This window comes from Schistocerca americana, chromosome 1 (assembly GCF_021461395.2).
Source record: "Schistocerca americana isolate TAMUIC-IGC-003095 chromosome 1, iqSchAmer2.1, whole genome shotgun sequence".
Taxonomy (NCBI): Eukaryota; Metazoa; Arthropoda; class Insecta; order Orthoptera; family Acrididae; genus Schistocerca; species Schistocerca americana.
Window position 1 is genome coordinate 1,171,216,216 of NC_060119.1, and position 27,452 is coordinate 1,171,243,667.

The window sequence follows — 27,452 nt, forward strand, 5'->3', positions numbered from 1 at the left end:
AGAGTGGAGGTGTGGCAACAGCAAGCAGATTAGTCGAGCACGTACTGCTCCCACCAGTGTAACAACACAAGGTGCGAAAAAAAAAAAGCTGTGGAAAAATTCCGTTAAGTCACACAACACATTCAACACTCTTATTCAATGTGGTTCTTTCAGGAAAGGGAGCAACAGGAAACCACAAATCAAACAGTTACAACAATTGTCAACAGTTTCTTCACCAAATATGAAGGCTTTTAGTTATTCACTAGTCTGAGTTTGTTACGGCTGAGCTCTGTATTTCAACGTATAGAACTCGAAAAGCTATGTGAATCACGTTTTTTGATTCATAGTTGTTATTTATCTTCCCTGAAGATTGATTTGAATTACGGACAAGAGAGATCATTTTTTCAAGATAATCTACGGCTCTTTAATAGTATTTTCAAATCACCTGTTTAGTAAAACATATTTCTTTGGTGCACAAATTTAGGAATTTGTATTGGAATTGTGAACTACATAGGTGTCTCAACAGATCTGTTGAGGTCCGCACGAATCCCCCCATCGGAGGTTCGAGTCCTCCCTCGGGCATGGGTGTATATGTTGTCCTTAGCGTAAGTTACAGAAAGTTAGATTAAGTAGTGGGTAAGGTTAGGGGCCGATTACCTCAGTAGTTTGGTCCCTATAAGATCTCACCACAAATTTCCAAATTTCCAGATCTGTTGAGTGGCCGTATCTATAACAGCTATATCATTTATTTTAAACTAAATAAGAACACAAAAACTGCCCTGTTTCATGTATCAAGTAGTAAATTTCTACAATACAATAAGTACCACTATTAAATTATTACATACATATAATAACAGCTTAAATCAAAACCATCTGAAATGAGCAGGTAACTAACAGAAAATATAATAGGTACACAACCTAATAAATGTTCACTGAGTATTGACCTACTGTCTCCGATACAGTTTCCCTGCCCATGTGCCATTCACTCCCCTTTTACTCAATCTCAGCATCTCGAGCAAACCCATCCGTAGTATACTATAAACGCAAACACGTCCGACGTGAGCGACTGTCAACCGACAAACATGAACAACTTCGCGGCCTATGACACTACCTGCATCACAGAAAAACTAATGCGATAACTGCTAATACAAAAGGTAATTTGGTACAGTGTTTGTGAAATGAAACTTCTCGAGAAACGTGAGAAAAATGAGCACACTCAAGAGAGTAAAAAATTCATTGCAAGTCCAACCAAGAATGTTAACATGAACCGAAACTGGTAAAGCCAATGAGAAAAGAAAGGGAAACATAAGAAGCAAGTTCATTATACAGGGTGTTTCGAAATTTATACCGAACGTCTTGGAGGGCGTGTAGAAAGTGGTGTGTAAGAAAATGAGGAGAGGAACCCACGCCGCAAAGGTAATCTAACGACGCTACAGTGAGTCAAAGTTACAGGCGTTGGCACCTGTATATGTATCTACATACAGAGTAATTCCGTGATGACGTTACACACTTTCAGGGATTATGGAGAAGGATAATTGCATCAGCTTAAGGTAAGGTGTCTGTACAGGAAACGAACTAGTTGAACGCTATAAGCGAAAATCTTTTTCATACCTATGACAAGTAATACATGTACCGGTAATGTTGTTTTTAAGATTGTAGGGTACGCAAGTTTCAGAGGTGATAGAATGGACCAAAACAAGAAAAAAAGGCCATTAAACATAGGCTTTAAAACGTATTTCTTAAGAGCTATAAGCACTTGCTGCACAATAGCGAAGATGAACACGTACTGATACCTCATTTCAGAGCCTAGCTTTACTACAATTTTTTTTCCTTTTTTCGGCCCTACAATCTTAGCAACACGACCACAGGTATGTGTATTCCATTTTGGGAGGCAACAGAACAATTTTCACTTATAATTTTCTACTCGTTCGTCTATGGACGAGAATTCCTTTACTCGAATTTATACATTTACCCTTCTTCATCATCCCTGAAAGTTTTTAACGTCTTCATCATCCCCAAAAGTTTCTAACATCTTCATGGACTCACCCTGTGTATAAAGTATATATACACGTGCCAGCAACTATAACTTCGATGTACAATAGCTTCGTTGGATGACGTTTCCGGACACGGGTTCCTATCCTCATTCCGTTCCGCAAGAAACCTTCCACATCACCTCCACGTTTGTTTGTGTAATTTTGAAACACCCTGTGTATAGTTAATATTTTCGTCAAATTCAAACCATCTGTTGAGGTATTATCCGCCCACGAAAGATAACTGCAAAATTTATCTGTGTTCACAAGTATGTATCATATTACAGCTTGCGAAGAGGCAGGTCATTTATTGAAAAAAAAGTATAATCCGTCTATTTATGTCTCTTGAAGTATCGATACCGTATCAATGACATGAACTGGTATCAGTGAAACCAATGACTGGGATATTTGCCAAGATTTGTTCAGTTTTTCAGTCGTCGTGACAAATGAAGACTAACTGAACATATCAAACTTCACTGGAAAATTTGCATTGTCATAATACGTAAAGTCTGTGCAAACAGTCAGTACTACCGACAGATATAGTCCAGAGATTTTCGACGTACATGTCAAGTATTTTATTTTCGGTTTTGTTACCCTGTGGCATTATATTTGAAAGCAGAAAAATGATTCGTTGCTAATGTTGTTACAATCCTTCTGGAAAGATATTCAAGTCTAATCGATTTGTCCACCTTTCATTGAATTTCTGTCATAACGAGTTTGAATCGGATAAATCTCGGTTTTCAAGCAGCGTCACCGAGCGAGGTGGCGCAGTGGTTAGCACACTGGACTCGCATTCCGGAGGACGACGGTTCAATCCCGCATCCAGCCATCCTGATTTGGATTTTCCGTGATTTCCCTAAATCGCTCCAGACAAATGCCTGGATTGTTCCATTGAAAGGGCACGGCCGACTTCCTTCCCGTCCTTCCCTAATCCGATAAGACCGATGTCCGCGCTGTCTGGTCTCCTCCCCCAAACAGCCGAACCCAAGAAGCGTCAGCTCAGACAAAATTCTCGAACATTCAACGGTTGTCGCCACCAACGTAACAGGGATTAAAACTTCTCACTTTCGAGATAGGAAAGATGTCCCCACCTGACTGGCAGTGACAGTTATCTCGATTGACGCGGTGTGAAAACAGAGAATCTTTTATCCAGTAATGGAGCTGCGAAAGACTGAGAGAGTACCTAATAACTGTGAACGTAGTGCAGATTTGCCTTCAGCAGGCTAGTACTGTCTTATTTGTAACTGTGAAACTCGTGGAGGTTGAGAGGTAGTGAGACAGGCAGGATGCGGACGGTGGTTGGGGCGCTACCTTGGGGTTGACTCCGGAGCCCTGTCGCAGCAGAGTTCCCGTGACGAACCAGAGGCTGTTGGAGAGCGAGAACTGGTTGACGAGGAAGTCGGGGGTGCGCCACGGCCGCGGGTTGCGCCACTCGTAGGGCGAGAAGCGGGCGAGCGCGAACAGCGACAGGCAGGCGAGCAGGAACGCCCCCACCACCAGGCACCAGATGTCCAGCGCCAGCGGGTCCAGGAACGTGAAGAACGTCGACTCCTTGTCCGTCGGCACCTGCGCACACTCCCTGCCACAGCCTGCTCCGCTGCACTGCCACCACCCCCGCTGGTGGGCGCCCCAGCTGCTCAAGTGTCACGTGTCCAGGGCCGCACCTATGGGAGGCTGCGCCCCTGGCAACTGTGCGAAAACATCCCCTTCCCTACCCCTCCGTAAAAAAGGCTGTTACAGCTCGAGAGCCAGAGGTCCGCAGGCACAGGTGGCCAGGGGTGGACAACGACTGGCATCGGAGCAAGTTACGCAGCCGTGCGTTAAGCACATGGCACACGGACCGTTCATCCGAACGTTGAGCGTTGAGCGTGGAATAGCGTGGAATAGCACGTTCGGGAGTCTTTCCGAACGTGCAGAGCAATATCTGGCATGTCATATATTCTGAGCGTGCGTCTGACCGTTGACCAATGAGCCACCAACGTCACACACACGCTGTCTCCCTTCAGTACAGAGCTGTGAGGCGCCGTATTGGCATTCATTTCAAGCCTATATGTATATATGCCGTTTCTGACCACCAGAAAATTGAGAATCCTTGGAAAACCAGTTGCTAGTCGTGTGATTCGTTCCAATAAAAGAATGAGAAACATCATATTCGTGGCAAAAGAATTATTGTAACTTGTGTATTATGCGAGTAGGCTGTTTGAAGCCAGCGACACACTGAAGATCTATCCAAAACGCATTTTTTTGGTACAATTTGTTATAGTAAAACTTCAGTTAGTAACATATCTACGATTAAGGTTTTCTGCCGGAACTAACATACTATGATTAGACATCTGCAGTGTGTATTTAGTTTGATGGGGCGGAGGTTCGCGTCTTGCCACTTCCAAAAGTTTTTTCCTAACATTCGTGTTTTTATTGGGTTCTGGTACTTTATTATTAGTTTAATATAAGTATATTCTATAATATTTGATGTTATGTAAATATAAGTTCATTTTTTTTTTTTAGGGGTGACTTTGTCCAGTTGGCTTAATCTACAGGACAGCTTGCGCTGCTTGTATAAAAATATTTTGCCACTTTTACTTTTACGCTTCAATTCACATGTAAATATTGTGCTACTGGGTAGGAACAATGATAAAGTAAGACTGACCTTGGGGTTTTACTAAAATGTAGGAATGATGAAATAATGTTTATCTTATGCGGAGAAGTATTCCAAATTTGTACGGCACTGTTTGTAATGGAACTTTTATAAAACTGTGTCATTATTGATTGGACATGGTACTTTCCTTTCCTTGGACAATGGAGGAAATGTGCGTTTTAATAGAGCTAACGTGGGAATTTTACGCGCGCCCGATGAGTAAACAATGTGATTTACGAAATAGAAACGTCCCTCAACTGCCGCTGGAGTGCTTTGCGATCGCGTGTACCACGTTGAGGCCCACGTACCGTATGCACGAGTCGCATCGTTCCTGAAAGTTCAGCAGCACGTTGAACTTTGCGCGCTCAACGTTAACGTTCGACAGCACGGTGTGTGTGCCGACGGCTTTAGCGTACGCGACTAAACTGCACCGATCGGGTGCACGCAGCCAGGGGTGGCCGAGTGCACAGAATGGGTGGAATAGGACCACCTGCCGGATAGCCTATACTGGCTGCACCTTCCCCAGGCCAGAGTGAGGGGTGACCAGGGTGCCGGCCTATGGCATAGCGTTGGAACAGCCTGCCCTAAACCCAGCTGCATCCAAAACATTTCCACACAGTTTAGCAAAATTGTACATATAACATATAAAAGAGAAACATTATTGAAAAATACTCATTGTATTAACTATACTGTTAAAATATGCTACACTTATAAATACATTACTGAAACACACAACAAATAACTGAACATAATTTTTTTCTTGAGTTTGGAACTTTAGAGAAACCTATACCTTAATGTTAATGGTACTTACTGAACATTATTATCTGGCTGAAACCATATACAGAACTGTTGACGTCCTGACTTGTTTACAGGATGTGATTTTTTTTGTGACTCGTTATTATTGTTGAATCAACTGGAAGCAAATTACAGCAACAGCTGCAAATTTATGGCTGAAGCTGGTGGTAGTGCTATGAAATAAAATTGCAACTGGTAATTTGTTTCTTATTACTTACTATAGTTGCAAACACCTGCAACTCTCATGTTCAACATGTCGGACAGAAAGAAAATTATATCATCTGCTCCCTTTTAATATTGACAATTACAGTTCTCCTTCTGCTGATTGTTCAGTGCAAGTATTTACGAGAAGAGGTCACCGAGGTAATGTACGTTCTCATATATTTTTTATCATGACGACTGTTGAAAACAGACTTTAGTCGGAAACACATCCATCGTGAGAAACAAAAAGTTTACGTGACAGCCACCGAAGTTTAATTTTCTCAGTTGTGAGGCATACGCCGTACAAATACCGAACATGACGTTTTGCCTGATGTACAATATGGAAGACATTTTAAATGCATTACATGCAATATTGTACTTAATTTATTAAATAGATATGAGAGAAATGGAAATCTGTAACTGAATGGTGGTGCATGGGAAAATGAGAAATATTGAAGCTACAATAGGCTGGTTACCAAATAAGACACTTGTCACAATAGCAGTGCGGTGTTTCCAACATAGACTATCCTTGCCTTGCTCAACATCATGCAAAACAGCAGTTATTATCGGCAGGAACATCAATGAACAACTGTTATAGTATCTTTAATCATTCACAGGAGACTTATTGTTTCACTGTATTTATTTGCACTGCAAAATGTATCCGTCTGACTCTCACACTCAGGTTTTTAGTCTTGTTATGGTGATTTTTTGTGAGTCTTTTATGCCTGAGATCATCTCACTACTTCGACGCCACAGCTCTGTGTGGATCATAAACCTATTCATAGCTGAATGAGATACAACGTGCTATCGATTAATCGCTGAAATCTGTATGTCGTCTCTCACAACCTGCCAGAATCAGTGTAGTGAGCAGAATAGGATGGATGAAATTTTGGTTTGCAACATTCCCTCCGTGCCTACTTCCCTGCTGAACTCGGGACCTTTGCCTTCACGGGCAAGTGCTCTATCGCATGCCGGCGAAAGGTACAGATACCAAATTCGAGTCTAGGTCGGGCACACAGTTTCAATCTGCGATGAAGTGTAATACGTACGTCATAATGACAACGCACGACGTCAGACGATACATACGGAGCGTCACGAGCTTGAATGAAAATCATATTACTGTACCTCCTACTTACCGGTACTTTCCAAGTGTGCCGCTTAAGAGCGAAATAAAGATGCTAAGGTTAATGTCGACGCACCTCTGTACTTTCAATTAAGAATGCAGACAGTTTTACTCACAGTACATCTCAAACCTGAAAGGAACGCTAGAGTATTGACCAGTTGTAAGGTATCTTCGAGATTTTGGAACTAAAAACGATCCAAATAGTTTAAAAGTGCTAATAGAGTGAACTAAAAAGCGGGTTCATTTGAGAGGATGAAAATGTACATCAAAAGTACAGGGTGAGTCACCTAACATTACCGCTGGATGTATTTCGTAAACCACATCAAATACTGACGAACCGATTCCACAGACCGAACGTGAGGAGAGGGGCTAGTGTAATTGGTTAATACAAACCATAAAAAAATGCAAGGAAGTATGTTTTTAACATAAACCTAGGTTTTTTTAAATGGAACCCTGTTACTTTTGTTAGCACATCTGAACATATAAACAAATACGTAATCAGTGCCGTTTGTTGCATTGTAAAATGTTAATTGCATCCGGAGATATTGTAACCTAAAGTTGACGCTTGAGTACCACTCCTCCGCTGTTCGATCGTGTGCATCGGAGAGCACCGAATTACGTACGGATCCAAAGGGAACGGTGATGGACCTTAGGTACAGAAGAGACTGGAACAGCACATTACGTCCACATGCTAACACCTCTTTATTGGTCTTTTTCACTGACGCACATGTACATTACCATGAGGGGTGAGGTACACGTACACACGTGGTTTCCGTTTTCAATTACGGAGTGGAATAGAGTGTGTCCCGACATGTCAGGCCAATAGATGTTCAACGTGGTGGCCATCATTTGCTGCACACAATTGCAATCTCTGGCGTAATGAATGTCGTACACGCCGCAGTACATCTGGTGTAATGTCGCCGCAGGCTGCCACAATACGTTGGTTCATATCCTCTGGGGTTGTAGGCACATCACGGTACACATTCTCCTTTAACGTACCCCACAGAAAGAAGTCCAGAGGTGTAAGTTCAGGAGAAAGGGCTGGCCAATTTATGCGTCCTCCATGTCCTATGAAACGCCCGTCGAACATCCTGTCAAGTGTCAGCCTAGTGTTAATTGCGGAATGTGCAGGTGCACCATCATGCTGATACCACATACGTCGACGCGTTTCCAGTGGGACATTTTCGAGCAACGTTGGCAGATCATTCTGTAGAAACGCGATGTATGTTGCAGTGCTCTCCGATACATACGATCGAACAGCGGAGGAGTGGTACTCAAGCGTCAACTTTAGGTTACAATATCTCCGGATGTAATTAACATTTTACAATGCAACAAACGGCACTGATAACTTATTTGTTTATATGTTGTGCTAACAAAACTAACGGGGTTCCATTTAAAAACGTACGTTTGTGTTAAAAAACATACTTCCGTGCATTTTTTTATGGTTTGTATTAACCAATTACACTAGCCCCTCTCCTCACGTTCGGTCTGTGGAATCGATTCGTCAGTATTTGATGTGGTTTACGAAATATATCCAGCGGTAACGTTAGGTGACTCACCCTGTATATTCTATAATTTGAAACATAGGTTGTACCGAAATTCTCTGTAGCACTTTTTCGGAGGCAGATACCTCTAGATCAAATACTTCAGATGATGGAAAAGGGTAAATCATGCCACTCCATGCAGGCGAAATCATAGCACTTCATGCTGAAACAGTTAAATGTAGTGCTAAATCACATGGAGAGTTTTACTGATCGCGTCAATACACAAGACAGGAAATATAGGCTGCTCAGCCAGAACGTGAAGACCACTACCTAATAGCCGGTATGCCTATTCTGACCCGCTGACCCGGTAAGAGCCGCGACGCGTAATGAAATGGAAGCAGTGAGACATTGTTACGCCGCTGGAGGGAGTTGGCACCAAAACTACATACACAATTCCCGTAAATTCTGCGGAAAGGGGCCGATGAGCTCTGACGCCACGTTCAATCACATACCAGATGTGTTCGATCGGGTTCAAATCTGGCGAGGTGGGGGCCCAGCGTATCAACTGGAACTCGCCACTGTTTTCTTCGAACAACTCCATTGAACTTCTAGCCTTGTGACGTGGCGCATTATTTTGTCGAAAAATGCCACTACCGTCGGAAAACATGATCTCTGGTCTGCAATCAGCGAACGGTATTCCTTGACGGTCAAGGTGCCTTGCACGAGCTCCACTGGACTCATGGATACCCACGTAAGGGTTCCCCAGAGCATAATGGAGCCGCCGCCAGCTTGTCTCCATCCTGCACTATGAGTGTCAAAGAGCTTTTCCCCTGGAAGTCGATGGATTCGCGCCCTCCCATGGCATCACGAAGAAGGTACCGGGATTAATGAGACCATGCAACGATCTGCCACTATGCCAGCGTCCAGTGCTAATGGTCACGTGCCAATTTATGTCTTAGTTACCGATGTCGTGGCGTTAATATTGTGACATACATGGGTCGTCGGCCGCGGAGGCCCATCGTTGGGAGTGTTTGGTGCAGCTGCCCAGCTGTATAGTCTGAATTTATACCCTCCATAGTGCGTTGCCTGTCCTGTTCTACGCCGTCTGACATTTGTAATAACGGCAGGCCACGCAAACTCACGACGTCAGGACGCTGTTTCGCCATGTGTTGAAGACACTCATCACAGCTCTCCTCGAACACCCGACAAGTCGTGCAGTTTCCAAAATGCTCTTGCCGAGGCTCCGGGGCCATCGCAGTCTGTCCTCTGTGAAACTCATATAGATCGCGCACTTCCCCTAATCTACACATGGACAGCACTGTCACTGATATTGCATGCGCCGTGTGTGTGTCTGGCTGGCAGTTATTCCTCGCCAGGTGACGCTGATATGGCCTGGACTGCTTTATATCGATAGTTGGTTGGTGGTCATAATGTTATGGATGATCAGTGTAACTAAATGAATGACCCATATCACTGACGACGATTTGGAGTTGGATTTACAGGTAGGAATATATTCATCGATGGAACGTTATGAACTGCATCGAAGGAAACGTAATATTGACACACAGCATGGAATCAGACAATATTGTTTTTGTGAAACACAACTGGGTATTTATTCATTTGAAGTATTGACTGCTAACGATGGAGGATACCAAACTGATTCCTTATTTATGGATATCCAGAAGGCTTTTGACACAGTTCTTAGTAACTGTAGGAAACTCGTCGAGTGAAAAAGAAGCCGTATCTGGGGCTGCCTTACGAAAGTGCTATAGACACTCTGAGGTTCCTAATTTATGTAAACGATTTATGAGACAATCTGAACAGAAATCTTAAATTGTTTGCAGATGACATGTCTTCTACTGCCTTGTAAAATCATCAGAAGATGAAAGTCAATTGCGAAATGATTTAGACACATTATCTGTATGGAGCGAGAAGTGGCAATTGACTCTAATAAAGCATAAAGAGTCTTAGGTCATCCACATGAGTGCTATAACTGATCAGTCAAATTTCAGTTATATATTCTATAGCACAAATTTAAGGCCTGTAGATTCAACTAAATACCGAATGGTTACAATTGCAAGCATTTTAATTTGAACTGGTCACAAGGAAAATGTGCTGGAGAACGTGAAAGAAAGACTGGGTTCTACTGCCAAAACACTTAGAAGATGAACAAATTTACTAAAGAGATTGCCTACATTGCTTTATTCGCCGTTTTCTGTAGTACTGCTGCGGGGTATGGAATCCTTACCAGATAGGACAGGCGAGGACATCAAAAAGTTCAAAGAGAGGCTGCTCGTTTTGTACTATCACGAAAAGGAGCAGAGAGTGTCACGGATACGATAGGCGAAATGAGGCGCCATCATTAAAGCAAAGGCGTTTTCGTTGCGGCGATATCTTTCAGTCTCCAACGTTCTCCTCCGAATGATAAAATATTTCGTTTACTCCCCCCACACGGCCACCTACTTAGGGACAAACGGCCATTATAAAAAAAGAAAGGAGTCAGAGCTCGCCCGGCAAGTGTTAAGTATTCGTTTCTGCCACGTGCCACTGGAGACAGAAACGATAGAAAAATATTCCGAAAGTGCAAAATTGTTAAGGCTTTCGTGGTCACTTGCTTGTTGACAAATCGCCTGTTGGCTTCTGTCTTGGATTCTTTGGCCGATGTTTGTTTGGTGATTTTTGAGAATTTTCGCCCAGCACGAGTGGCTGGCTCTGTCAAGCCTTCACCCTCCAATGACCGAAGAACCCGAGACAGTAGCCAACAGGCAATTTTGCCTGTCTGAAAGTGGTTAGATGTACCCTTACGAAGCACTAAAGTGTAAATTGCAGAATACTCTTCTAGATGTAGATTTTATGAATACACGAAAGATAACGTAGACACTAGCATTACGTATCGAATATTTGATTATTTCACGGAACCGGTGACATGTTACGTACAATATACGGAATACGTTTTCTTCGGTAATAAACTAAGCGATCCAAAATTAAAAACTGTCTGGGTTAGCAGCCTTATAAAAATATACTGTAATGCAATCTTATGTTCCATGCTTTGCAGCGTTTGAATTTCACTCTCGTTTGAATTTTGGAAAGCAAGTCTGGATTTAATACATACGCTGTAAGAATGAAAAGAGTGGTTAGCTGAAAGGAAAGCAAAGGAATGCATTTACGCGGAATGACAGACTCTGCATTTCGATTTAGGAGCGACGTAGGTACGTAACAGTTGAGTGCCTGCCAAGAATGGAGCACCGCTGGGGAGAGAAGAATGGTTCCCGCGGTCCACTGCTCAGCCGGCCGCTGCCACCTCGACCCATCGGGGGTGTGGTTGCGATAGAGGGGGAGAGGTGGGGGGTAGAGGGTAGAGCAAAGGTGACTGCACTCTGTGGATCCAAATGACTTCCGATCTGTTCCGCACGGAAAGTGGCTGCCGTAAAGTTGTCGCACGCGAACCGCACTTCTCTCTCCGCCGCCCAGTTACTATTGAAGGCCTCACGTAACACATAGTGGCTTCGACAGAACTCGTGTTTTATTCCCACCTCTTCAGTATATGTTATAATTCATTAAAAAAACTTGCAACAGCCCCTGTCGATTACTTTTTTATGCAAGGTGGGTAGTGGATGGTATCGTTTTAAGAAACGGTAGAAGAAATATAAAAGCACAGCTTTCGGTGCGCCGCCGGACCATGTTCGGTAAATACCGGGTGATCAAAAAGTCAGTATAAATTTGAATACGTAATAAACCACGGAATAATGTAGATAGAGAGGTAAAAATTGACATACATGCTTGGAATGACATGGGGTTTTATTAGAACAAAAAAAAACAAAAAAAAACAACACCCCGTATTTCTAGACGCGTGAAAGATCTCTTGCGCGCGTCGTTTGGTGATGATCGTGTGCTCAGCCCCCACTTTCGTCATGCTTGGCCTCCCAGGTCCCCAGACCTCAATTCGTGCGATTATTGGCTTTGGAGTTACCTGAAGTGGCAAGTGTATCGTGATCGACCGACATCTCTACGGATGCTGAAAGACAACATCCAACGCCAATGCCTCACCATAACTCCTGACATGCTTTACAGTGCTGTTCACAACATTATTCCTCGGCTACAGCTATCGTTGAGGAATGATGGTGGACATACTGAGCATTTCCTGTAAAGAACATCATCTTTGCTTTGTCTTACTTTGTTATGCTAATTATTGCTGTTCTGATCAGATGAAGCGCCATCTGTCGGACATTTTTTGAACGTTTGTATTTTTTCGGTTCTAATAAAACCCCATGTCATTCCAAGCATGTGTGTCAATTTGTACCTCTCTATCTACATCATTCCGTGACTTATTGAGTTTTCAAATTTATACTGACTTCTTGATCACCCGGTACAACATTTCCTCGCTCCGAACTGCTCGACATTATCATATGGTGGCTACTGATACATGGCAATGGCCACTGTCCACATTGTCATGGGGGCCACGTCTAGATGTCGCAAATGTGCGACAGAATTGTTCAAAGATAGACAACGGCAGCATTTCGTGGACCAAGGTGAAACCTTCCACACATTCGTGGTGCCATAGGTGTAGATTCCGAGTGTCGCCATGAGCAGAAATCGAACCAAACTTGGTTGCTGTGAGTGTCGGGCCATATGCTGTGACGGCTCAGCCATCGGGAAAAAGTACACTACCGCCGCAATCAGCGCAGGGTGCCAAAGTAATCCAACAAGGGAAGTACCACTGTACCAACAGCTGAAAACACACAAAAACTATTTTAAATACGGAGATGTGTCTGTTCTACCAACCGTGAGAGTAATTTATCTGCAAATTGCATTTGCGACAGAAGTGCAAGTCTTTCAGAAAACGATAAGTTGTAGCAGACAATTACAACCAGCAGAGTCACAAAGCATATTATATGACTTAACTGTTTGGTACAATTTGCTTGAAGCAGTATATGTTAACACATGTAGAGGGGACTATTCTACCTGGATGATAGTGTACCTCGGAAAACATGATACTTCCTACTCTGTGTTTCAGTCTCGTGATTGATTTTAGAACCAAATGAAGGAACGCGCTCTAGAAATCGCCATAAGCAGTTTTCGATATTTTCCAATGTTTTTGTTGTTGTGAGACATGAAGCTATGTTTTATGTAGCGTTTCTTAGTTGGGTTGGGTTGTTTTGGGGGAATAGACCAAACTGCTAGGTCATCGGTCTCATCGGATTAGGGAAGGATGGGGAAGGAAGTCTGCCGTGCCCATTCAAAGGAACCATCCCGACATTTCCCTGGAGCGATTTAGGGAAATGAGGGTGGCCGGACGCGGGATTGAACCGTCGTCCTCCCGAATGCGAGTCCAGTGCGCTTACCAGTGGGCCACCTCGCTCGGTGTTTCTTAGTACTACGAGTTGTACATATTTAATTGCTGTATAATATACTAAAGCTATTGTGAGAAAATGGTTTATTCTTAATGTACAGAGTTAACGATGAGTGTGATATTTGCAAATGAGCTTAGTTTTGTTTACGTCCTAACTGTTTTCCCTCTTTTCAATAGGGAAATTTGTATTAGTTGCTAATAGTTTCTATTTGAAAACGTTTTTAAACTGTTACTTTTTTGTATAGGATTTCCTCTTAATTGGTCTGCATTTGCTGGGTATTGGTTTGTGGTAGAGCAATAATGTAAAACACAGAGTATTAATTTTAGTATTAGAAATATTTTCTCTATTAAAACACTTTTAAATTTGAATAGAAATTTTGTTCCTAGGTACATGACCGTGTTGTACCTTGGAATAGTTTTTTACTTTTGGAAAAACCTTACTTTTCCAGAGTAGTTTTTGTAATTTCAGAAAAACGCTGCAGCAGAAATACTGAGCGTTACTATTTCAAAACAAAGTAAGAAACTGTATTTACCTACTATTGACCCTAGGATGCATATACAGGGCCTCTAAAGCCCTTGTATGTCTTCATTTTTTTAAAAAAATTCTGTAATTTTTTTGTTTGATTTCAAACTGCTTTCCAGTAGTCTTTCACTATCACTGTGACATTCCTCCTATCAAGTCTGAATGAGATACCTTTTTAAGTTTTTTGTATAATTCAATACGTTTACTCATACACCATGAACGCATAAGCACGGCTTCAGAAGCCCTCACACATTTATAAATGTTCTTTAGCCTATATTGTCTTCAACATTTGTTTGGGAGCAGTTATTAGTTCAACAATAACTGTAGTGGTATTTCCAGCAACAGGAGTGCCAACAGCAGCAGTAGCTGTAGTAGTAATAGTATAACTAAAAAATAATACACACTACTTTCACATATTGGCGATGTCGGTGTATTATTGATCTTTTTGCTATCAAATGGTTTATTATTGCATAGTATTGTTATCCTGCGCTGCTCTTCTCAGCCTCATTGTTACTGTAGCTTTTTTTTTGCTGCAAGGCCCATATTGTTACGAGTATGACTCGTTTAGTGCTGCAGAAGCTGCTGTTCGAGAGACACGCATTTTGCTATGGCTTCGACATGCAAAGCAAGAGAGTCAGTACGTGCAAATGCAGCTAATTTTGAAAGTGTTGTGGCTCAGTGGTTTGACGAAGATGATTCTTGCGCGGAAGGAAATATTTTTGAAGATGCAAGTAGTGAAGAATCAGCCAATGAACCCGCAGTTGTGAATACTGAGGCAGATGGCAGTCCTTCCGATAACATTATTTCATCAGAGTCTGAAAATGAAGAACCAACACAAAAAGGTATAGAAGACCACACATACATTAGTCGGAATGGAACAATTTGGAAATTAGATCCTCCTGCAACTTTTCGTACGCCTAATATCGGAAAGAAGGCACCTAGTCCAGCCGTGGTTTGAAAACCTGTAAACCTAAGGATGCCTGGGACTATTTCATCTCCAAGGAAATACTAGAGGAAATCATCAACTGCACAAGTACTGAAGGCAGAAGAGTGGTTGCTTTATGTAGTAAAACGTGGAAAAACGTTTCACTTGCTGAAATGGAGGGTTTTCTTGGTATTTTACTGCTTTCTGGTGTTGAGAAGAGTTGGGATGTCCGTGTTAGAGAATTATTCTTGGATGAAAAGGCAAATCCTACATATAAGGCCACCATGTCAGTAAATAGATTCGACGATATAAGGAGAATGATTAAATTTGATGACAGCTAGATCTGCAGATGACAAACTTGCTGCTGTTCGCTATGTGTGGGGACTATTTCTTGACAAGTGTAGAAATAGAACTATTCCCAATGATTCACTCACAGTTGACGAACAGCTAGTCCCATTCCGTGGAAGACGCAGCTTCACCCAGTATATGCCCTCTAAACCAGCCCAGTATGGCATAAAAATATTTTGATTATGTGATGCTACACCTGCATATGCATTAGACGGAATTGTTTACACGGGAAGGAAGCCCCATGAACTTATTCAGAAAAATCTTGAATTGAATGTGGGGAAAGATCTTGCTAAAAGCATTGAAGGATCATCAAAAATATTATTGTTGACAACTTCTTTACTAGTGTGCAGCTGGCAGAAGAGATGCTTCAGAAGCAAATTACAGTGGTGGGAACAATCAAACAACATAAACCAGAAATTCCTAATGAGATGAAACCATCTGCCTCAAGACCAATTCGTTCCTCTTTGTTTGCATTTGAGGTGACATTACAATGGTGAGTCATGCTCCCAAAATGAAAAAGTCTGTAGTTCTCATTAACACAATGCATCACGACAGAAACATTGACGAAACTCATGCAAAAAAGAAACCAGATATAATAAAGTTCTATAACTCTACGAAGGGTGGAGTAGATCAAATGGACCAGAAAATTCGTTATTACACTTGCAAGAGACAAACAGGAAAATGGCCATTTGCATTATGGATGAATATGATGAACGACGCAGCAAGGAACAGTGAAATTTTAATTTCCGCCCAACATCTGACATACCATAGGGGAAGAAGTGATAAAGGCGTTTGTTCCTAAGAGATTTATCAGAGGAAACGGTAAGACCACTATTGGAACTTCGTATTCAGATCCCCAATCTTCCAAAAAATTATTGATGCCATGCAAAGATGTGGTGTTCAAAAAGATGTCATATTGCCGAACCAACTACCTGTTTCAGGAAAAAGAAGAAGATGCAATTATTGTCCATATAATAAACACAGGAAAAGTGCTATGACATGCACTAAGTGTAAAACCAACATCTGTAAGGAACATAGTGGCGTTCTTTGTCCTCCTTGTTTGTCACATGTTGAAAACTAAGAAAAATGCAGTTTTATGTGAACAGTGAATAATAACTTTTTGTCAAAATATTGCCTATATAGATAACATTGTGAATAATGAGTATGTTTTAATTGAAGAAATTGGTTGTAATAAATGTTATAAAATATAAACTGCAACTTATAAGTGAATGAATAAAATTATTTGCATATGTTGTATGTAAATGGATGTAACTAATAAAAATTCACTCTTAGACTTTTTTTAAAAAATTAATAAAATGTTAATCAGGCTCACCAGATCCTGTTACTGTATGTTAGTAATCTTCGAATTTGACAATTAATTTGACAGAAATACATTTAACTCCAAAGAATGATTATATGAAAAGAGGAAAATTTTAAATTAGAGCACGGCCTTGGAGGCCCTGCATATGCATTCATGTGTGTTTTCTGCACCATGCATCCTGGGGTTAAAGAGCTGGCTGGAGGTGGAAATTTGAAAAGTGTTCCAAGATACGACATTCTCCCTTACAACTTACAGCAACTTAGAGAGTCATATGGGCCAAAACAGAAATTGCAGTGTTGATGTACATTCGTCCCTTATCGAACTGCAAACGCCATTTTCAATGAAATAATTGAAACACATTGGCATGTACCTGTTTGCACACCTGACTATGCCAATATGTGAACACGCTATTCATTTTTGATGTATCTGTACTGGAATAACATAAACAGCTGTGTTTTAATCACTTCATTCAGACTCCGCATTTGCTCTTCAATGACTAACAAACATCTACATCTACAAGATTACTCCGCAGTTCACATTTAAGTGCCTGGGTGAGAGTTCATGGAGCCACCTTAAAGCTTTTTCTCTTCATTCCCAATCTCGAACACCGTGCGGAAGACGATCTCTTAAATTTTTCTGTACGAGCTCTGATTTCTTTTATTTTATTATGATGATCGTTCGTCACAAGTAGGTGGGTCCCAACAAAATATTTTCATACTCTGAGGAGAAAGATGGTGCATTCCATCCAGATGACATTGGCAGGATCACACAGATTGCCTATTCTGGTCGCATGTTTTTAATGTTGAGGTTTGAACTGGGTCGAAAGGGGTCGGAAAGGCTAAAAATTTATAAAACCAGAAATCATAAGAAAAATACCAAAACAAAAATCAAAGAGAATGCTACTGAGATACATACCTGGTGAGTCAACTGCCCCTACCGACGTCGTTTTGTGCACCCCACAATGTTGTATCTGCCCATCAAAAACTACAAGCCAGATTCTCATATTCTTTCGCTCACTGTGGGCAAAGTATTAATCCTACATAAAGAAATAACGGAACCTTTCTGCAGGAAAGTTAATGTAGTTTAATTTTATACTGGGAGGCCACAGTTTTCGGGTTGTTCAAGAAAATCGTACAAAAACGACTGTCAGCCGCACCTCTAACGCCACTCTCATCCCTCACCAGCTAGGATTTCTAGTATATCGTTTGTTCGCGACACTACCTACCATTATACAAAAGTTTCCAACTACACGACCTGTTTCTGATATTCGACCTTTTTTCGTCTCTATTGAATGGGCTATTACGCCGCCGGAATAGCAGGGTGTTTCCTTAACATTATTAAGTTAAAAGTGCATATAAGGGTAATAAAGGGAAAAAAACTTTTGTTACCCTAAAACTGATTGCGTTGACAATTACATCCAAGATTAACCCTTACAAGCACAGCAGTTTCGTACTTAGAAGTCCTGACGAACACAACGATGTAACTGTTCATTTTACGCTATTTAAATTGACGAAATTGTTAGGTGAAATTTTCGCAAACACCAAATTTACAATTTCTAAGGGCTCGACTAAGCTTGTGATGTAATTAGGTCAGTCAGTGACGACAAAAAGTTTTAATCTAGGAAACAATTTGTGCGGTCGCAAATTTTTGTTAAGTAGTAGAAGGGAGTGCCATGAACAACATAGTAGAAATCCTGAATGGTGAGGATTGAGTGTGGGAGTGGGGAGGCGTTTGAAGGCCACTTTTGTAAGTTTTCCCTTAATAACTCGAAAACAACGGCCTCTAGCGAAAACGCGTCTCGTTACAAAATTTAGCTGCATAAAATTTCCTACAAAACCATTCTGTTCATTTTTTCTGTTACCCCCCCCCCCCCCCCAAAATACCATTATGCTACTGCGAATCTGATGTGGTTTGCTTCTCACTTCCAGTACATGTTAGTGAAGCTGGGCAAAACTTCTAAAAGAGAAATCAGATATGAAAACTTGGACCAGACGAAGAAACGTTAAAAATAAGTATAAGTAAATGGATCGACATGTAAAGGGATGAATCATTTCATACAGTTTTGTGTTGTGGCCGAAAGTGTCTGTTATGTTAGATGTTATTACATATGGTTTAGGTTGCGGCGACGAATAACGCAGTTTTAATCTAAAGTAACCGATTTATTAGACAGATTCATCGCAACCGAGCTCGGATTTTAAGAAAAGTGCGGGGAGCTGAAGAGAATTATATCATGCTCACGATATGATGATTTGAGACGTGCATTGTATGTTGTGCTGATCAAAGAATACTGTTTGTGGGTGGATATGGCCACACAGTACTTTGCATTTCTTTTTATTGTTTTCTATATTACACAAATTTTAATTTCAACTGCAAAACGGCCATCCAAGAATGCAGCACCATTTGTGAGCCGAGGTTACCTGTTACTTAATCAAGAATATATGAAAAACATATGAAACTCTGTTCTGGGTTTCGTATCACTCTTTTGCACTGGATTTGCATTTTCACTCACATTGAAGCCTAACCACACACTGTTGCAACATTTTCTCTGCAGGGGTTTTGTTGGTTTAGATACAAGCATAAGACATACCTTGAAAAGGATGCTGATGCCAAGGTTCATGAACGGCTTCGTGAAGTCTATGACGCTTTCCCTGGCGTAGTTGATGGTCATCGAGCCAACTGCCAGATCTGCTTTCTGCAAAGATTTTTCGTCGTTTAGTTCAACATAGTTATCACATCACTTCGACACTACTTGTATAATTGTCTATCTTGTGTGTATAGTGTGAAATTTGGGCAGTGTTATGGGGCTTTTCATACAATATGCAATTTTTTTATTCACAGCTTATCTTAGAAACGTTGTAACTATTTCACCCATGGTCACGTTTAACACGATATCAACGGCACTGAGGTCTGATACTGATATTAAAAGACAGACTTACCGATTCTGCTTCTGGCAATCAGGGATGAAACTTCTGGTTTTGTCAGTGTATAACCAGTAAAAATTGCATGAATCTTTTGCAACTTGTAGACTGTTTAGTTGGTAATCACCGTGGAGTAAATCGAGCATTATACTCGTATGCATTGGATTTCACTGAACGATTGCCATTCTGCAGTCCGCCAGCATATCAGAGCTAACGTAGACAATTATTTTATTTTCGTCATAGATGGAAACTGTAAGTTAAAAAACAAAGAAAAATTTATACTTTTTAAGTTCTTTTTATCTTCATCGTGTATTTGGCGTCGCTTATGTTCGAAGTAATTTATTTTTGTTAATGCAGTTTAAAGTTCCTGACCGTAAAATAAGATCGCTACCTTGCAGCAATGATATCACCATTGTAACGGATCAGCGCCCATGCGCAGTAATAGTTTTAGTTGAGTAGGTGCGTGGCGGCAGTTGAGTGTGTCTTTGGACAGTGATAGTACCAATCTAGTCTAGACTAGATGACGATAGACCGAGACGCTTATAACGCTGTTCAGACATCGTATAAATTTGTGGTGAAGGAGAAGGTGTGAGTGAAGTGTAAGTTCGGTATCGATCCTATGTTCTAAAAATCACTCAATCGCAAAACTACACATATCAAAAAAAGTTTTACGTCACCCCGGTTCCGAGAACACCTGAAGATAGATATTGACCGTAGATATTGTATCACAGACACAGTCCCTTTCACTGTTCAAATATGTCACTAAGCCCCCCCAAACATGTAACAACCATGCATGAGCAGCGCCTATTACACGGAGGGGGTCATACAGCCGATCAGTTCCAGTCATTCCACCAGGAAGCTCAACCATGCCCAGACGGTCAATACTGCGGTTTCATCGCGTCCGCATTGTGACTTTGTGCTAGGAAGGGTTCTCAACAAGGGAAGTGTCCAGGCGTCTCAGAGTGAACCAAAGAGATGTTGTTCGGACATGGAGGAGATACAGAGAGACAGGAACTGTCGATGACGTACCTCGCTCATGCCGTCCAAGGGCTAGTACTGTAGTGGATTACCGCTACTTACGGATTATGGCTCGGAGGAACCCTGACAGCAATGCCACCATGCTGAATAATGCTTTTAGTGCAGCCACAGGACGTAGCTTACGACTCAAATTGTGCGCTATAGGCTACATGATGCGCAACTTCAGTCCCGACGTCCCATCTTTGCAACAACGACACAATGAAGCGCAGTAGAGATGGGCCCAACAACATACCGAATAGACCGTCCAGGATTGGCATCACTTTGTCCTCACCGATGAGTGTCGCATATGCCTTCAACCAGACATTCGTCGGAGACGTGATTGGAGGCAACCCGGTCAGGCTGAACGCGAGTCCGAATGGACCGCTCAGGACTGGCATCACGTTCTCTTCACCGATGAGTGTCGCGTATGCCTTCAACCAGACATTCGTCGGAGACGTGTTTGGAGGCAATACGGTCAGGTTAAACGCCTTAGACACACTGTCCAGCGAGTGCAGCAAGGTGAATGTTTCCTGCTGTTTTGGGGTAGTTTGATGTGGGGCCGACGTACACCGCTGGTGGTCATGGAAGGCACCGTAACGGATTTACGATACGTGAATGCCATCCTCTGACCGATAGTACAACCATATCGGCAGCATATTGCGGAGGCACTCACCTTCGTGGACGACAATTTTCACCCACATCGTGCATATCTTGTGAATGACTTCCTTCAGCATAACGACTAGAGTGACCAGCATGAACCCTATCAAACATGCCTGGGATAGATTGAAAAAGGGCTGTTTATGGATGACGTGACCCACCAACCACTCTGAGAGATCTACGCCGAGTCGCCTTTGAGGAGTGGGACAATCAGGACCAACAATGCCTTCATGAAGTTGTGGATAGTATGCGACGACGAATACAGACATGCATCAATACAAGAGGACGTGCTGCTGGGTGTTAGAGGTACTGGTGCGCACAGCAATCTGGACACCACCTCTGAAGGTCTCGCTGTATGGTGGTACAACATGTAATGTGTGGTTGTCATGAGCAATAAAAAGGGCGGAAATGATGTTTATGTTGATCTCTATTTCAATTTTCTGTGCAGGTTCCGGAACCCTCGGAACCGAGGTGATCAAAACTTTTTTTGATGTGTGTATTAATTGTAATTTAGCAGTTTAATGCTCAGTTTCAAGGAAGTGCAGTTATGTTTGTCAGTGGAAGTCAATCCATAGACACATCCGCTCGAGTATTCACAGCATTCGTAAAATTAGAGGGTATGAAACATGTGACAACAGACTGCAGACCGGCTGCATTGTGTGAACTAACATATACTGTGAACAGAGCAATTACAACAATGTAATACGTCCCTCAGCAAATTCGTACAGTATTTCTCGGAATTAGTGAATGTAAATGAATATTGCACCCCACCTTGCGCTGAAAGGACAATTGCAGAAACTGCAGTGCAGTTTACATTCCATTGTCAGTGAGTCTTAAGGCATGGTTAGAGCGGAAGTAGCACAACAACGTCTCGAGCGCTCAACAGGTATGTGGAGCCTGAAAAACACGGTAAGTTGAATGGTGAAGTATCAGAATGAGGCACATTATAATTATTGTTACTGTTACGTTCTTTTTCAGGCCTGTTCCAGTTAGAGTAAAGTTGTGGCCTCCAATTTTAGTAATTTTTCATGTAAATTCCATGTTTCGGACCCTCAAACTCACTTCAGACCAACCAGGTGTCCCCAGTTAAGAGATGCCTTCAATACAGTTAGTGTACGCCGAACTTTACATCACTGTGTGCTTTTGCCTATTCATTTTTTTAAGTTTTTTGGTAAATTATGTCATCATTTTCTTTGTGAATAAGATCTTATGGGCTTACCCACTAATCGGTCGCAACCACTCCAACAAAGAGCAGGTACCTTCATATAATTATTTCAGCTCAAGTTTCCATGCATGTGGACAGAGTGTAACATATAAGTATTCTTGAGTGTCGCGTTGATTGATTTTGTTTCCTAAATTTTGTATGGTTTTTATCTTCACGCGTCCTTGTAGGCTTGACTGATCGGAAAATGAACTGTACCCATTCTCAATAATTTAAGGCTAGGTATTGCGTGGTGCAATTTTTGATTACAATCAAGAACAACCACATATGGCAAGTACACAATATGCCATTGATTTCCATTCACCCACGAAGTGAGAGCTACTCAGTCATTGAGCCCTTACCATACTTGTAGATTTTCGTGTTGGGCATAGCGTGCGTTACGTGTGTAATTTTAATTACAATCAAAAAATGATTCCACATGTTAAGTACAGGTTTTGGCACTGACTTCTATTCACCCACGTGGTGGCCGCTGCACCGTCAATAAGCCTTGATCGTTCTTCAAGATTATCATGTTAGGCAATGCATGTGATCGTGTGCAGTCTTATTTGGATGCAATTTATATGCCGTTCTGTATTGTGTATTTTTATCTACGTTGCTTCCTTGTGTTACAATAATATAGTATGAGATTACATGATCACTCTTCCCGCCAAACCCAACCTAGCCCATTACTTGCCTTGTCTGCCACTAGTTTCAAAATACATTACCAGACCTCTTACGAGTAGGCATTGAGCGTCATCAGCGCCTGAAATGTGTATTGTTTCCACCAATAATTGGGTTGGTTCCCTTAGCAAACAGCATATTTGAACAAGTAATTCCAGCCCGTTGTTCACGCTCGTAATTTCTCTCACCTCACCATGCCTAATAATTCAGTCCTTCGCAAATTTACCCTTATCATGTTTGAGTTAATAGCTTTTTATGTTGCAGTAATTAAGTCATGTCACACTCAGATGTATTCGCTCACGATGCATTATTTCATTTGGTTGCTAGTTTTTCTATCGCGTTCTCCGTTGTACCAGTTACTGTCATTCGTGTCCAGTGTAGTTTAGTAACTGTTCGGGCCAACCCTTGTAGTTCTCTAACAAACATTGAATCAGACAAGCAAAAAACGTGATCGTTAGCAATTTCGCAAATATTAATTCACTCCATCATCCTATTGCTCCTGGTACTCACAAGAATAATAGTGTTTTCTTCTATATAACAACAAGGCAAACACCCCCCTCCCCCCCCCCTTTTCGAGTGTGTGAGAAGTGCAAAAAATAATATTAATATCTTGTGCAGCCAAGCAAGACGCAGGTAGAGATCTTCATGAAACATGTGTTCGAAGAGAAAAGCGAGAACTGGGAGCCACGAAATATGCACAAAGATCAGTCGTTTGTATAGATACACCGAGAAAAATGTACGAAATGTTAAAATTCCTTTGTTTCTCACGCGTTAATATAATTTGTATAAGTAACCCCTGAAAATTATGTTTCAAGGAAATTACAATTCGGGTGCAACGAAAGTCGTAAAGCGGCTACAAGACAAGAATTTGATTACGTATTGCTATTCTGTTCTGAATACTGTCCAGTATTACAGTTTCTCCAGACGAGTCAACGGCGAGTGGTTTATGGGAACGATTGTACTGGTTATGGATTGAGTAACGATCAGTAAATGGTTCAGAGATTAAGCAGATAATCCTATGAATATTCGGAAGTTAAACAAGCGTGTTTATGCAGTCTCTGGAGTGTCTTCTCCGCATTTGTAGGAGATATATAAATAATGAAGACCCGAATGTGAACATGACGGTATCATACCGTGAAAATTGTTCCACATTTGTTACTTACGTGTAACACGTGCACACGTCTGTAATTCATCGCTGTAGTGTTTTGGGACTATTACGAAGCTACTATGCGATGCATATAAAAATACTTATTCCGTTTTTTATTATCTGTTTATCTGTTACATGCCTTGTAACTATGTGGTTAGAAACCACGTTAAATGCTACTTTTACTGAGGTACTCCAAAAGAAGAAATCTGTTGGATTAATAAAAAAAAAAGGTCTGACATTTTGACAGTTCGACACTTTCACTCATCCATTGTTGAAACTACATGTGTTTGCTGCATCAAGACAAGCTTTCAAGTGTCATTGGCAAAATAGGAAACGTCATTCTCATTGCCCTTAATTAATACCTGAAGATTTCCTCGTGAACTGCTGATCATTGTGTGAACAAAATATCGTTAGAAAAGTCCGAGAGCGTTGTGGAAGCACATTAAAAGTTTCATAACAAGTAACTTATGGTAAATGCGCCATATGTAGCTAGTGCTGCTGCGAAATATAGGCTGTTTGACTTTTATAGCTACAAAAGAAACAAGCGATAATTCGTAGTAAACTTAGGTCCAGAAATAGTTTCCCAGATAGGACGTTTCACGACAGTATATGCACACCTTATAAACAGAGTCCCCCTGGATCCAAAATGCAGATACGCACTCGATGACAAACATTGCAAGTATTCCACATGGCCATCGTTCATGTGGAAGCAGGCTTCAGAATGTCTCCTTATCGACTTCTGCACCGTTGAAGAACCCCAGGCGTATTGCGAAAGCCGTGACAACCACCTACAATGCGTTCCCGGAGTTCATAGACACCATCAGTACGTCTGAAGTACGACAAGCCTTTTATATATCCCCACATAAAAATATCTGTCTGGTTTAAGTTGGGAGACCACGGTCACCATGGTATTGGCCAGCCACGACCGATATACTTGTCAAAGATTCGTGCAACGTATTTAGCAATAGCTACACGAAAGTGTGCCGCTGCACCATCACCCTTGTACCACATACGCATGCTTCCACATTAAGGACCAGACCCATGTTTATTTTATATAATGGTTCATTTCGTTTGTACCCATAACGATCAAATACACAACGTTAGAAATGTCGTATCATTTGTTGACCAATTTCTTGCAGGTTCTGTACAATCTGGCAAAAAATACTGTTAATGATGTTCTTAGTTTCTCAAAGTTCTTACATTTAAACAATTCACAATCATTATGAAAAATCTTCATAATTATTATGCTCTTAGATTATAATGGGAAAACCCAAACGAGAAATGATGACAAAGTGCAACAGCACCATCATTTAGCACACACAATATTTAGTCTGCCATGCAACAAATTAAAGAGACGTGTAGTTTGCGTTAGTTTTAAATGCGTCTGAATACTTCATGCATCTGAACTTTCAAAGCATCCATACAATATCACAGTACTATGATCATTTGAATGACAGGTGAATGAAATTCCTTCCGTGGATAGTCATTCGTTACGAATGTGTTCAGTGTTAGTATGACTGAAGTTCGTCCTTCGTCAAGAGCGTCGTTTTCGGTAGAAAGACCTTCCACACATTGCGATAGATATTTACATTTCGTCCCTCCTGAAACATAGTGGCAGTAAGGAAGCCATTATTAAGAAGTACGGGCGGGTGTTATTCGACGTTATAGCTTGCGGCGAAGCGTAAAGGGGTTGAGTATAAATCTCGTGTCGGCCGCTACATTTTATATTGGAAGGTGGTGTGTGTTCTTTCGGACATGTGGACATAAGACACCACTGGTGGTACAGCGGCCATAAAGAAACTAGATTACGAGAAATCAGGACTTCAGGGGCGAATCGGGACTTCAGGAGCCTACAGGTATTGAAATAAATCAGTGGCGAAAGTTCAATACTTGTTCCGGACTGGGTATCAAACCCGGATGCTCCTTTTCTATAGAGCGGTTGTCTTAACCGCCAGATGCGCTACCCGGCCAATCCAAAATCACAACCCTTCACATGCAATTAGCGCTCCCTTTCGCTAGCCTCACTGTTCGCAGCATTGTCTAAGTCCCGCAGGTGTACGGAAGACGTTGTGCTTCCACACTGAAAGTACCCAGAGCCATCCTCAAAAATGGTTCAAGTGGCTCTGAGCACTATGGGACTTAGCTTCTGAGGTCATCAGTCCCCTAGAACGTAAAAGTACTTAAACCTAACTAACCTAAGTACATCATACACATCCATGCCCGAGGCAGGATTCCAACCTGCAACCGTAGCGGTCGCTCGGCTCCAGACTGTAGCGCCTAGTGAGTGAGACAGACGAGAACCTACGTAATAGGGAAACCCCATAGAAGCCGTGTATGGCCAGGGATACATTTATGAAAAGTTTTTAAATATGCAGTAATTCAGGAAATGAGGCCACAGTAATTTTAATCTACCATTCTTCATAAATATTCATGGTAAGCCCAACAGAACTTGAATATTGTTCATATTTATAATAGTTTAGGTTTTACTGTTGAAGTGAAATTAATAAGTTTTGTAACAAAGACCTGAATGCTAAAATCTGAACGCTTAGGTCCAGCTTAACGATCGACATTTCATATAGAAGTGCATCATTAAAATGACAAACTTTGTAAATCACTACTCTGTAGCTTTATTTGCTTATCAGTATTTTCAGTTAAGCACCAGAACCTCATTTCCTCCACACAAAACACATTGAAGGATGACAGCATGACACCTTATTGAATAATTAGGTAATAGCATATTTGTTGTAAATTTTAGTGCAAATAGTCACTTTTGTTCTTTATTTACCAGAAAGAACACTGGTGCAAGCTAATGGCCATGACATTCAAAGTTAAGAAGGAACTTGTATTGATTTTATGTAAAAGTATTTAACGTTTATTAAGTAATGGATATTACTGTTACTTTATTCAGAACGTGAAAGTGGCCAAGTTATGATTAATTATGTATGTTACAATGTAAAATAATGTAGAATAAGCTATAGCCAATCAGATGGGCGGCTTCAGGAAAGGGAACTGCCGTAGTCAGTTAAGCGAGGACGTTCGGCGAGCGGGAAAACGCGGCCGGGGACGGGCAGAAAGGGACAGTTCGGATGGAGACGCGAAAGCGTACGGTCGGTCTTT

General features: G+C 41.5%; 1 protein-coding gene across 1 annotated transcript in view; it reads right to left on the reverse strand.

The window, feature by feature from the left end:
- The window catches only part of LOC124597824 (glutamate receptor ionotropic, kainate 2), a 353,359-nt gene that overhangs the window by 92,320 nt on the left and 233,587 nt on the right, over window positions 1–27,452 (reverse strand). Inside the window, exons 10-11 of the mRNA XM_047135963.1 lie at window positions 19,302–19,406; window positions 3,321–3,575 (exon numbers count right to left, since the gene is read on the reverse strand). Of these exons, the coding sequence (XP_046991919.1) occupies window positions 3,321–3,575; window positions 19,302–19,406 (360 nt within the window). The remainder of the gene's footprint in view (window positions 1–3,320; window positions 3,576–19,301; window positions 19,407–27,452) is intronic.